The 14,855-nt window shown below is 35.9% G+C and overlaps 1 protein-coding gene across 2 annotated transcripts in view; it reads left to right on the forward strand.

Annotated features, from left to right (window-relative positions):
* TSPAN8 (tetraspanin 8) overlaps nucleotides 1–14,855 on the forward strand; it is a 135,363-nt gene that overhangs the window by 87,706 nt on the left and 32,802 nt on the right. For both annotated transcript variants that reach the window (XM_074270539.1, XM_074270540.1), the window contains one exon: nucleotides 7,299–7,455. In XM_074270539.1, coding sequence (XP_074126640.1) covers nucleotides 7,396–7,455 — 60 coding nt within the window. In that variant the 5' untranslated portion in view covers nucleotides 7,299–7,395. The remainder of the gene's footprint in view (nucleotides 1–7,298; nucleotides 7,456–14,855) is intronic.

Consider the following 14,855-nt stretch of genomic DNA (forward strand, 5'->3'; position numbering starts at 1 on the left):
TCCACCTCGCCACCTAGCTGCCCCTGCTCTGTTTGTTTTTAACATATTCCTTACACAAGGAGACTATTATGCACTTAAGTAAACATTAAGTAATTTGCTTTAGACAGATGGGGTATCTTAATAGAAATTAATTGCTTTCAGAAAACTTACAGTTCCAACAAACTTCTTAGAGCAGCTATAGACTTAAAAAAAATAAAAATAAAATATTTTTATTAACATGTAAATGTAGTCTGTTCCTTGTTCCTTTAAACAGTAGAAGCAATTAATGTTTGAACCAGCAAGGAGCTGCAGTTGATAAAAAGGTACTATATTTAATGGGAAGAGGGGGATTAGATCACCTGACAAAGTCCCTTTCCACATACTCACCCTTCCCCACTTCCACCATGCTTCCCCACCCCAACTTATCACATCTAACCTTTTTAGGGTGCCATTTCCCCCAGGATCCAATCTGCCAGCTAAAGATAGGCCCCAATCTCATGGGGTATCTCCTTTCCCATGGCAAATAGATTCACTAGGGGTTTGTGCCTTTTTGTTTCCCATTTCTGGAAAGCTATTTTCCTCTATTTTCACTTCATCTCTTCCTGTCCCATCTCTCTCCCCCAATGCTCACTTGCTCAAACCTTCTCCAACATGCATTAAACACTCCAAAACCAATAACCTTTCTGACTTGATGCTCCATTTAAATTATTAATTGCCTTTACAAATTAATCTCTATTGTCCCTTGTCTTTAAATCATTTTTTTAAAACTTTAAACTTCAAGAATCGCAAATAACTTTGAACTAAATTTTATAAAACTTATACATATCTCATAGTTTACAAATTAAACAATACTTCTAGAAAGCAACATACCATCTAAGTAGGGAGATATAAACATGACCTCCCCTAAGGTAAGCTACCAGAATTTTGTTTTAATAACCTATATCTTAACTTAAAATCTAATTAAATACAGCTTTAAATTCCCAATAATATAAAACTACTTTTGCTATCATATTTGAAATAATGAATTTCACTAAATAGCAGTTTCTTTCTCTCCCTCTGGCCCCATGTGGCCTTGCTGCAGTCAGAACACATGGGAGGGGAAAAGAAAGAAACCACCACCTTTCACTCTCTCTTCCTAATCCTCTCCAGTTTAATTTAATTGCTTTGGAATTTTGAAATGACCAATAGCCAAATTCTCTAACCATTATTCCTGATGGACTTTCCTAAAGTTCCAACTTCTTGTCTCCGCAAACAACCTCTTTCAACTCTTCATTGGGTGAGATGGGGTTGAAATCATATCCTTCATACTTATCGGATGATGATTTGGACGAACTGATGCAAACACTGCTGCCCTACAAGCTGTTCTTTATAAGCGAATCGGTGATATTGGCTTTATATTAACCATAGCATGACTTATATTCAACAGCAACTCTTGAGATATTCAACAAATCCTTATAAAAAATATTGATACTTTAGCATTGCTAGGTCTTATTATTGCAGCAACTGGTAAATCAGCCCAATTTGGTCTTCACCCTTGATTCCCTTCAGCCATAGAAAGCCCAACCCTTGTATCAGCCCTACTTCACTCAAGCACAATAGTTGTAGCAGGCATCTTCCTCTTAATCCACTTCAGTCCTGTTATATCATCTAACCAAACAGCTTTTACCATTATACTTCACCTAGGAGGCATTACAACTTTATTTACAGCTAATCTGCACTATTACACAAAACGATATTAAAAAAATTGTAGCCTTTTCTACATCCAGTCAACTAGGTCTAATAATAGTCACACTAGGCCTCAATCAGCCACACTTAGCATTTCTCCACATTTGTACACATGCCTTCTTCAAAGCAATACCCTTCCTCTGCTCCGGCTCTATCATTCATAGCCTCAACGACGAACAAGACATTCGACAAATAGGAGGCCTACTCATACTTCTCCCTATCACCTCTTCAGCAATTATCCTGGGAAGCCTTGCCCTGATAGGCACACCTTTTTGAGTGGGCTTCTACTCCAAAGACTCAATTATTGAAGCTATAAATACATCATACGTTAACACCTTAGCACTACTAATTACCTTAGTAGTTACTACTCTTACAGCTGTCTACAACATACCATTGATTCACTTCCGCCCTCCTAAAAGAACCCCATTCCTCCCTATAAACCCACTAAATGAAAATAACCCCAACCTAATTAACCCTATTATACCACTTGCCTTAGGAAGTATCTTTGCAGGGTTCCTACTAACATCAAATTTACCTAAAGACTTTCCTAAAGTTACAACTTTGGCCTAACAAATTCTAGCTCACAGAACAAACATGACAAAGACATTCTGCACAAGGAGACAAACAGACAAAAATCACATGGAAGAGACCATCTCTTCTCCACTTTCCTACATATAACAAAAAATACCTAGTGCACTTTTTTGTCCAAAGATTTGGGTTGGACTGCTCTCTCTCAGAGCATCCAATCTCACCCACGGGTTTCCAGCAAATGCACAGCCAACCCCCTCCAGGGTCGCTTGGCAGAAAGAGTTGCCTACCTTCCCCATAGAGTGCCCCTAACATGTGCTGTTAACATAACCCCTTAATCCGGCCCTCACCCTTTAATCTGTATCACCCAAGGCTTGATGATCCCAAGGCCCACAAGGATAGTTCAAGGGCACATTAGCAGACAGTGTTTCTAGGATTACACATGCATAAATTACCTGGCTTTATTTCAAACACTGGTGGTTTCATCTTCGGAGCCTTCTCAAAGCCTTCTGTTTGTATCTGAGTTTCTCCTAGGCTCTATCTTCACTGAGAGGGAGGCTGGGAATCTGATCTCAATGTAGGTTGGAGAACCCAACCTGTATGCCTACCTTGAATCAGGAGCTCAGGAGCTCAGATACCTGGCTGAGCCCCCATAAACTGTATGGGAAGGGGCAGGTACAAGACCCCCTTCCCAATCCAATTAACTAATCTGAAACATCATCAGGTACAAAGAGAAAACATTTATTTAATCCCTGTAGCGAGAGGCCCAGAGACAAACCTGAGAGCTATCCCATGCTCCTGCCATGTGCTCCTGGAACCTGGCCAGCTTCTGGCTTGTCCAGGGTTTAAAAGCAAAAGACAGGAGCTTTTTCATTAGATAGATTAACAGGATGAAACCATCCTTGACCAATGATCACTAATGCTGGCTGCCTTCCACAGGTCATGTCACTTCCTGCAACTTCCTGTATCTCAGGTTCAAAGTTCATTCCTACAGAGAGTAAATGACCTCCCCAAAGTCTCATTCTGAGAACTTGTGACTTAATACTGAGAAATACTTCATCCAATCAGTCCCATTCACAAACAACAACAAATAAAATGAAAATTCTATGCTTTGATCCATATTCAGTTTTCATAGTTCTCTCTGGATAATGTAATGCTGGAGAAACTGAGGCAAGATAGAGATTAGAGAGTATTTAATAATTTATTTAAAGGGAGATATTTATTGGGACCAAATGGATCCATGATTTGGTCCCAGGGCTGAATGAAACTATCATCTCCAAGAATCCAGCAAATAATCTGAGTTCTCAATGACATATATACACGTGGCTTAGATACAGAGGGTAGACCAAGGGGGTGCTGAGAGCAGGAACAGAACTCTGACAGGGTGGGGTGAGCCACAGGAGATAGGGATGACATAATGGGGGGAGGCATCTTGATAAGATGGTATCTGATATTCTGATAGTTTGGGATGGGGAGAGGCATTCTGATATTCTAAAATATAAGATCTTTTATCCTTATCAAATATTCTGACGATTAAGAGGGAGGGGTGATTGCCGGATTGACCAGAACAATTAGATCACAATTCAGGGAAACCAAGGCAGGGCAATTTAGGGAAACTGAGTCAGTATAATTAGGGAAACTGAGTTAGGACAATAACAGAGAACTGTGGCATAACAATACAGATGGCATTTTCTATCCCAGGTATATTGAAATTGTATTGTATCACCACATGATTCTTTTTAACAAAGTTTCTCACAGTTGATCACCACTTAATCTTCTTGTTACTGTGTATATAATGTTTTTTCTTAATTCTGCTCATTTCATTTGACAGGGTGAACTCTGAAACTGTGTCCCCTTTAATCTGTAAAAGAAGGGGGATCAAGACTTCAAAAAGTTTGGAAACAGGCATACTTTCCAGATATACCATTTCTTTTCTTTTCTTTTTAATTATAGCTTTTTATTTACAAACATATTATGGGTAGTTTTTCAACATTGACCCTTGTGTTCCAACTTTTCCTTTCCTTCCCCTCACCCCCTTCCCTAGATGGCAGGTAATCCAATACATGTTAAATATGTTAAAGTATATGTTAAATACAATATATGTTTATACAGTTATCTTGCTGCTCACGAAAGATTGGAACTAGAAAGAAGGTAAAAAAATCTGAGAAGAAAAACAAAAATACAAGCAAACAATAACAGAAAGAGTGGAAATGCTATGTTGTGGTCCACACTCATTTCCCATAGTTTTCTCTCTGGGTGTAACTTATTCTCTTCATTACTGAACAATTGGAACTGGTTTAGATCATCTCATTGTTGAAGAGAGCCTCCCAACAAAACTTCTAAGATAAGCGGCTTCATTCAATTGGAGATCATCCTCCATTGATCTTTTGGGGTTGCTGATGTTAGGATTCTTATAAGGTGCTAAGTCAGTTATCTAATTTAGCATGGTAATTTAGCATGCTACTTAACGGTTCTCTAGTTCACTAACCTACTTAGCACTTATTAGAGTTCTTCAAGATTCACATCTTTAAGTGAGCATATATAAACTAGGAGCCTCAACCAGGATTGAGTCCCAGAGATTCACAAACCAGAGAAGGCAGCTTGAGCTCTCAGAACCAAGGAAAGTGATAATCCTCTAAGAAAGCTAACCGGGCCCAAGGAAGGAGATAAGATTTGGAAAGAGAAAATAAAGGATTTGGACTTTAATACCTGGCTGCCTTTGGGGTGATTACACTGAACTGAAACTAAGGCTGCCTCCAGAAGCCCCCCAAGAAACCTGCTCCCAGAAAGCAATATATTTTAGAGAAGAGCATTACATTTTGGCCCCTAACTTGGGGGCAATATTCTTCTCTAAAATCTAATGTTCTCTGGGAGCAGGTTTCTTGGGTGGCTTCTGGAGGCAGCCTTAGTTTTAGTTCAGTTCAATAATCACCTCAAATGCAGCCAGGAGTTAAAGTCCAAATCCTTTATTGTCTCCTTCCTTTACCTTTCTTAGAGAATTATCTCTCTTCTTGGTCTCGAGAGCTCAAGCTGCCTTCTCTGGTTTGTGAATCTCTCAGACTCAATCCTAGTTGAGGCTCCTAGCTTATATATGCTCTCTTAAAGATGTGAATCTTGTAGAACTACAAGATTCTATTGAATCTTGATATTGAATTGAAATTATATTGAATTGAAATGAAAGATATTGAATTCTATTGAATGTAGAATTACAAGATACTATTATTAGTACTAAGTACTAATAATAAGTACTAAGGATAGTGAACTAGAGAACTGTTAAGTACCATGCTAAATTAGATAACTGACTTAGCACCCTGTAAGAATCCTAACAGCCTGGAGCATCAGCAAATTCTAAATTCTGAAAAGATCTTGATCAGCTCAATCAATCAATCAGCTCAAATTTGCCCACTAAGAGAGAGCTTGTTAGTAAAAAATAAAACTTCCTTTTGCCATTCAGATTTTGGGTTCCTGAATTCATTCAAGACCTGGCCTAGGAGAGAAGGAATTCTCACATCAATTCTCATACCTTAATTCTTTTCCACAGAACCTCATCACATTCAGTATCAGTTCACTTAACTCTTTTTCAGGCTTTTCTGAAACCAGCCTGCTCATTTCTTATAGAGTAATAATTCATATATCATAAGGGTCAGCTAGTTGGTGTAGTCACACCAGACCTGAAGTCAGAAGGACGTGAGTTCAAATCTGGCCTCAGATACTTAGTACTTCCTGGCTGTGTGTAACCCTGGGCAAGTTATTTATCCAATTGCTTCAGCAAAAAAATACTACTATTAATAAATAAATAAAATAACTCATATACCATAACTTATTCAACCATTTCCTAACTGATATTCACTCAATTTCTAGTTCTAGTTGCTGATAAGGTTTAGATTTGGGGTATCCAAATGAAATTAGGGTTTCTGATGGTCAGGGAATTAAATAAGGTCTCGTGGCAGCACAAGGGTAGGGAGTTCTGAGGATTCCCTTTCTGGTGGCACAGAAATTCTCTGTAAAGGAATTTACAGACCCGAAAACTTAGATTAATAAAAGAGGTTTATTATGGGGATTGGAAGTAAGGTTCTGGTTAAGGAAATAGGTAAGGATAAAGAGAAGTTTCCAGTGGGTAGAAGCCCTTGATGTGCCAAGCATAGGGCTGGCATGTTTGGCACCTCTGCAAAGAGAGGGTTTAGTTTGGCTCTTTTATAATAGAGGGCTTTAGCTCCTGAAAGGGGACTCCTAGGTGGAGTCCCAGGTTACCTCCTGTCTGGGTTTCAGCTAGGGATAGAATTTGAATTGAATTGAGTGGGATTCAGGGCTGAGCAGATCCCACCCAGATAACAAAGATGAAACTATTTGTGCTTTGGTGGAGTCCCCTCATTGAAGGAGACTTTCTCCTTTAAGGATTTTCAGTTTTGGGGTTCCCTCTTCATTGCCACTGCAAAAGGAGCTGCTACAAACATTTTTACACATGTGGACCCTTTTCTCTTTTAGAAACACTGCTACATCAAAGGGTATGCACAGTTTGATAGCCCTTTGGGCATCTGGCTATAATAACAATTCTTTCCTCATTACTATTAGTAATGTAGCAATTACATTACATACATTAATACATTAATGTATTACATTACTACATAATGTAATTACCTTACTACATTACTAATGTGCTTTTAGAAAGAGATAACCAGTATATATAGTCATAGATTCCTGAAGTATGTCCCTACTTCACATCAAGCTAGGAGAACTGTATAATCCCAGAACTATTTGAAGAATAAAGTAGAAGAAAAGGAATTGCCAGGCACCAGATAGCATCAGAATTAGATGAAATATTAAAAACTCTCTAATGTTTATCTTGCCTCAGTTTCTCTAGCATTACATTTCCATCCCCTTGAGTAACTTCATTTCTATTTAGGGAAGTTAATCTTAAGAAATACCCTAGCCTAGTTCAGGAAAGGTATTAAGTTACAAACAGTACCTTTAAATTAAATTACAAATAGTACCTTTAATTTAAATCTGCTGGTTAATTTTTATCCATCTCATTCTTTTCTTTTTTTTTTTCCCCCCCCTTTTAACAGCACACAGAAATTCCACCTACCACTTTGAGGACGCTGCTGGATACATTCCTTAGAGAGAATTCTTTTTAGCCATTTGGTTTCTTCCTTCCCTTTAGAAATGGCAAGTGTCAATGGATTTATAAAATACTCTATGTTTATCTTCAACTTCATATTTTGGGTAAGTCTGAATTAAAAAAACAACCCTATGAATTTCATGATTAAAAGGGGGCACAGAAAAATAAATTATGGTTGAACCTGAACTGTATGCTAGAGAAATAAAGGGAAAAGGAAAACTATGTGTTTCTCCGGAGACTTCTTTAGAAAGCAATTCTTTGGCTAGTTTGATTTATTTGTGACAAAAAAGGTTTTTTAGAACTCCCAAGATGTTTTTGATATTGCAGACATACAGTAAATAAGCTATAGGACCAATAATGTGTTTTTTATGTCAATCCTTAAAGGCTCATTCCAAATGATGGCATAGAAAAAAATCTCTGTTCCAATTTTGCTCTATTCCTTTCTATTCCCCAAATTTTCTTACCTAGATACAAATATAGCAATAAAGCATAAAAATATACAGGAACAGAACTGTGACAAACATAAATAAAAGCAATGGATTACAAAACGATGGAGACAAAAGGACATAATGATCCTTAATTTGATCCTAAAAATAATTAATTCTACTTATTATTGAATTTGAAGTTCATAAAATGAACAATACATTTTTAAAAATAGTATCTTTAAAATTGAAACAGGTTTTGTTTTTTAAACATTATACTTTTCAAACTAAAAGTCCCTTGTTATAAAATAATCAAGTAGGGGGAAAAAATCCAGATAGCACTAGAAAATCTCTATAGAGTAGAATGAGCCACTTTAGTGGATACAGATGAGAGTGGGGAGGGGAAAATAGTATTAAAGTTTTGCTGAGTAGTTTTGGAACTATTTTGAAGGGAGTAGTCAAAAACCTCAAAATGAAGGCATATGTTCAAAATAATGAAATTTTGTTTATGTCAAATAATATCACAGAGGATGCGAAACAATAGATACTGATTAGTTTTGCTAATAATCAGTCAACACTTCATGCACAATAAATGAAGATATTGTACTTATTTTGCAGATGAGAAGACTGAGGATTGGAATAGTTAAGTGACTTATTTTTATACAGCTAACTAGTAACTGTTAAAAATCAAAATATGAGCCCCACTCTCCTTTGACTTGGCTATTGTAGCTCATTTCAGCACACAGCTTTGTGTGCTTGGAGGAAATGAGCTCTGTGTGAGGCATTTTGTGATGCCTCATTTTTGTTTTGCCATGATTTTTTTATTCAGTATGAAAGATCCAAGATAAGAGTACAGTATAACCATATCAATGAGCTAATTATTGATAGACTGACCTCTTGTACAGGGTCACACTGAATCTGGATTTGACTCAGATCTCCCTTACTTTCAGAACCAGTGCTCTATCCACTGTGTCACTTTGCAGCCCTTTGGATTGACTTTTTAAGCATTGGTAACTGGTCCTTAGGAGGACAGAAAACATTTTGCTAGGTTGTTTTATCTTTCTTTAAATTTTAGAGTTTCATACTCTTTTTGGAAGACCAGTTTAAGGAGAAATCTGCTGTTGAGAAGCAATTGATTAAAATGGGAAATTAGACAACTGCTTCATGGCTTTTATTTTACATATGCAAATTAAGTTTACCTAGATCCCTTTGCTACCTTTCTTCTTTTGTCTCATTACAACTTCATTATTTCTGCTACCTTCTTTTTTTGCTTTCACCTCATCATTAACTCTACTTGCTCAGATCCCATCTGGACTACTTAACTGTTTACATTTCTTGGATGAGATAAGAGAGTAAAATGGAGGACCAATAGACCTTTATATCTACATGCTCACCTAGGTGGCTCCTAAGGTTCTTTAGGATTCACCAACTATCTGTTCTATATTTGTGCATTCCAGATTCCTGGCACTGCCATCTGACCTACTGATGCAATTTAAGTATCTACTGATGCTAATCACTGAACTCTTAGGACTTTCAGACTTTTCTATTCACCATGTCACTGAACTTTCTTTTAGGGGTTCTCTCTCCCAATTGGAATATGAATTTTTTGCAACATGGGATTATCTCATTGTTTCAGTATCCCCAGATTTTAGCACAGTGCTAAATCTGAATAGCTCATTTATTAAGGTAAAATATGGAAAGGTAAAGTTTTTAGGGAATTGTATAAATAGGTTAATTTGGCTGGAACACAGTAAATGAAGGAAAATGAAGATTTCAAGCTAGGAAAAGATTCTGCCAGATTGTAAAGGTCATTAAATACTAAGGAAGAGATTTATTTTTTAATATAAATCCTAGAGCATTATGTACAAGGTAAGGTATTTGTTGTTTATCCTATAGGATTTAAATACAGAATGAACAATATATTGTTTTAATCTAGGAGTAGTAGGAGCCACTAGAGATTTTTTGAGAAGCTTCATAGTGTTTTAGGAAAATTTATATTGGCAATTGTTTGGAAGGTAGAACTTGATAAAGGATGGTGAGTCGTTCCTAGTGCTTAGAAAAATGATGATTCAGTAAAAATACATATCTGAAGTTACCACTAAATACCTCAGATTGATTAAGATGAGAGGAAAAGATAATGATAAATTTTGAAGGGGATGTGGAAAAATTGGGATACTTATTATATACTGTTAGTGAAGTTGTGAACTGATCCAACCATTCTGGAAAACAATTTGGAGCTATGCCCAAAGGGCTATCAAATTGTGCATACCTTTTGATCCAGCAGTGTCTCTATTCTGTCTCTATCTCAAAGATATCTAAAAAAGAAAAAAGGACTCACATGAGCAAAAATGTTTTTGCAACCTTTTTTGTAGTGTCAAGGAACTGAAACAGTGGATGTCTATCAGGTAGAGAATGGCTGAATTAAATTACGATATATGAATTTTATGGAATATTATTCTTTAAGAAATGATCAGCAGGATGATTTCAGAAAGACCTGGAAAGACTTAGATAAACTGCTGCTAAGTGAAGTGAGTAGAACCAAGAGAACATCGTACATAGCAACAAGATGATATAATGATCAACATGGCTCTGATAGATGTGACTCTTTTTAACAATGAGATGATGCAGGCCAATTGAAATAGACTTGTGATGAAGAGAGACATTTTCACCCAGAGAGAGAAATGTGGGGACTGAATATGGATTAGTATTTTCACCTTTTTTTGTGGTTTGCTTGCATTTTGTTTTTTCTCATTTTTTCCCCCTATTTGATCTGATTTTTCTTGTGCAGCATGATAAATGTGGAAATATGTATAGAAAAAATTGTGCATGCTTAACATATATTGGATTAATTGCTGTCTAGGAGAAGGAATGAGGGGAAGGGAGGGAGAAAAAATTGAAGCACAAGATTTTGCAAGGGTGAATGTTAAACTGCACGTATTTTTAAAATAAAAAGCTATTATTTAAAGAAAAAAGACAAATGATAATTCAATCAGGCTGTTTGTCAAAACATTTTGTTTCTAAAACATTAAGAATTAGTTTTTCCTATCTTTCCCTGAGAGGAAGATAGCAATATTATATCTCTTAAATGAATGTTTTATGCACACATATAAATTTTTGTGATGGTCCATGAAACCTTGGAGACAGATGAACCCAAAAGTATATATATTATAAGATATGTTTATTTCTCCCTTTCATGAAAGGTGGCCTGATGAATTGCGAAGCACACTGTATTCTGGTACTGATATGACTTTCATAACACTCTTGTATCTGTCTCCTTTTCTTTTTATGGCAACTATGAAAAAGAAGGTTGGAGTTAGGTCACTAAGGTTTTAAAATGCCTAACAGAAAAGAATATATATATATATATATATATATATATATATATATATATATATATATATATATATATATATATATATATATATATTAGAGGCAGAAGGGAGATACTAGAGTTTAGTTTAGTAAGCAAGGTACTTTTGCAGTTTGCAGAAGATGAATTGGAGAGGAATGAATATTGAATCAGAGGCCAATTATGTCTATATCTATTAATTTTACTGTTATTTTTGTTGTGAGAGAAAGACCTCATTTAAATTCTATCTCTATCTATACTGGCTGTGTGACCTTGGGCAAGCAAGTTAACCTCAGTGTTCCACACAACTTTCCAAGATTATAAATGGCACAGCAAGTGCAGATCTATATTAACTGTAGGAGTTTCTTCATCTGGGAATTCTCTATATCACAATCATTTATTATCCCTATTCTCAGCCTCATCTTCATCTTTATGTTAGTCTTTTATTTTTGAAGTTTTTGATGCAATTTAGATAAATGGTTCAAAGACAAATCATGTTCCTGTTCTTTTATATTTCATGCTATTTCATGGGCTATTTTACAATTAGATAAAATGCTTTTTGTTTCTTAAGTTTATTTTCTTTAGGTCTTCTAATGCATCTTCTAGACCACTCTATCTGGGTAACTGGGGCCAAAGTTCTGCTTGTAATAACACTCAAGTTCCAGTGTAATTTATTGGTTAGATTCTGCAGGAACTTTTTTTTTTTTTTTTTAGAATTTTTTTTCACAGTATATATGCATGAGTAATTTTTAAAATAATATTATCCCTTGTATTCATTTTTCCAAATTATTCCCCCCCCTCCCTCCATTCCTTCCCCCCAATGACAGGCAATCCTATACATTTTACATGTGTTACAATAAAACCTAGATACAATATATGTGTGTAAATACTATTTTCTTGTTGCACATTAAGTATTAGATTCCGAAGGTATCTAGTAACCTGGGTAGATAGACATTAGTGCTAACAATTTACATTCACTTCCCAGTGTTCCTTCTCTGGGTATAGTTATTTCTGTGGGTTGGATCTTCTTTATGTTGAAGATATCCACTTCCATCAGAATACATCTTCATACAACATTGAAGTGTAGAGCGATCTTCTGGTTCTGTTCATTTCACTCAGCATCAGTTGATGTAAGTCTTTCCAAACCTCTCTGTATTCCTCCTGCTGGTCATTTCTTACAGAGCAATAATATTCCATAACATTCATATACCATAATTTACCCAACCATTCTCCAATTGATGGACATCCATTCATCTTCCAGTTTCTAGCCATTACGAATAGAGCTGCCATACAGGTCCCTTTCCCTTCTTTAGTATTTCTTTGGGATATAAGCCCAGTAGTAGTACGGCTGGGTCAAAGGGTATGCACAGTTTGATAACTTTTTGGGCATAGTTCCAAATCTGCAGGAACTTTTGAGACCAATTTGTAGTTCAATTATTTGCCCTCTATTAATTTGTAAAATATGATAAACCTCTGAATATGTGTGCTAAATTCTTGTGGCCTTCAGTAATTTCTAACATTTCTGTGCAAAATATGCATTGAATTATAAACCTAGGCTCTTTAAGAATAACCTATGATCTGATTTTGAATTGCTATAGAACCCTTCTGTTTCAAGAAAAAAAAATCATTATGATCCAGTCATTTCTTCAATGCTTATTTGGTAAAACAACATTATTGAGTCCATGCAAATGTTACTGATTAAAGGCAGACCTTTTATCTTTTATGTTAACCATTTTATGGGCATTTGGAAAAGAACAACTAATTCATGCTTCTGTGATTTGAGAATGTTTGTTAATCCTTTTTCTTATTTTTGAGAAGGAAGTATCACTGTCTCTAACGGCATTAGGGTGTTAAACTTGACACTTTATATTTGAAATTGGCCAAAGGTTGGGATTTAGATAACATTGAGTAGTATTATTTTATTTATTGTTTTATGGTTAATTGTATTATTTTATGGTTAATATAAGCTAATAAAGATATTGTACAGCTATGTAAAACTATGATATCACTTAGGTATAGTTTGATACTTCTAATATCACTTAGGAACAGCAGCAGTGTAGATTCCTTTCTCATGATATTCTGAAACCCACCCTGAATGATAAGATCATGCTCAATTTGTCTTTTGAGGGGAAGGGAACCATTGTGAGGACTAGCAATATGTCTTTTCAGCCAATAGATAATATCAGTACCTGAAATTAAAACACAGCAGCAAGGAGTCTGTGAGGAGTGTGAAAAACAAGCTGACTCTGAAAGTCAGGTAACAAGGAAATTTTATTGAGAGAGAAAGTCCAGAGGAATTGGATATTTCTGGCCAGACACAGGCTCTCCCTTTCTAATGAGAAGAGGAGCAGTAGGAATAGAAGCAGACAAGCTTTATGTCTTTACTTTGTCATAGTTCCCTCCTTTTAGAGAAAGGATTTGCCAGTTCTCCCTTAGGGGTTATTTCTTTTCTTACATTCCATTCCTAAATATGTTCCTCTTCCTTTCATACATTTCATATTCTATTAATGAGGTTCTAATTCTATGTAGCGTGCGTCAGCTTATATACATGAGACTTGGTAAGCAAGCGCAATAAAAAAAAAAAGCCTTTTCCAGCTCCTTGATCCTGGTCAGTTTAGTTTCTAATCTAGACACCTTTATCAAAAATTTGGAGTCAATTGAGTCTCTTTTTAGTGTCTTCTACTCTGTAGAATTATGTAATTTTATAGAATAAAAAAATTATTCACTAAAATATTGTGATTTTTTTTTTCTTTTGGAACTGAATATTTGATTTGTAAGGAGTTAAAAGTGATAATTTCTAATTGGGATTTTTTTTTTTTGGTACCTTCCTTCAAATGTTCTTAACATCTGACTACATGGTTCTCCCTACAAATGCAGTTCCCCAAACAGCAGAAATATTCACTTTTTTAAAAAATCGTTTTTATTTACCAGATATATGCATGGGCAATTTTGCAACATTGACAATTGCCAAACCTTTTGTTCTAATTTTTCCCCTACTACCCCTGCCCCCCGGAGATGGCAGGTTGACCAATACATTTTAAATATGTTAAAATATAAATTAAATACAATATATGTATACATGTCCAAACAGTTGTTTTGCTGTATAAAAAGAATCGGATTTTGAAATAGTGTACATTTAGCCTGTGAAGGAAATCCAAAATTCAGGCAGACAAAATTAGAGGGACTGGGAATTCTATGTAGTGGTTCATAATCATCTCCCAGAGTTCTTTTACTGGGTGTAGCTGGTTCCGTTCATTACTGCTCTGTTGGAACTGATTTGGCTCATCTCATTGTTGAAAATGGCCACGTCCATCAGAATTGATCATCATTCAGTATTGTTGTTGAAGTATACAATGATCTCCTGGTCTTACTCATTTCACTCAGCACCAGTTCATGTAAGTCTCTCCAGGCCTTTCTGAAATCATCCTGTTGGTCATTTCTTACAGAACAATAATGTTCCATAATATTCATATGCCACAATTTATTCAGCCAATTTCCAATTGATGGGCATCCCCGTAGTTTCCAGTTTCTGGCCACCACAAAGAGGGCTGCCACAAACATTCTTGCACATACAAGTCCCTTTCCCTTCTTTAAGATCTCTTTGGGATATAAACCCAGTAGTAACACTGTTGGGTCAAAGGGTATGCACAGTTTGATAACGTTTTGATCATAGTTCCAAATTGCTCTCCAGAATGGCTGGATGCATTCACAATTCCACTAACAATGTATCAGT

Source organism: Sminthopsis crassicaudata, chromosome 5 (genome assembly GCF_048593235.1).
Source record: "Sminthopsis crassicaudata isolate SCR6 chromosome 5, ASM4859323v1, whole genome shotgun sequence".
In the NCBI taxonomy this organism is placed as follows: Eukaryota; Metazoa; Chordata; class Mammalia; order Dasyuromorphia; family Dasyuridae; genus Sminthopsis; species Sminthopsis crassicaudata.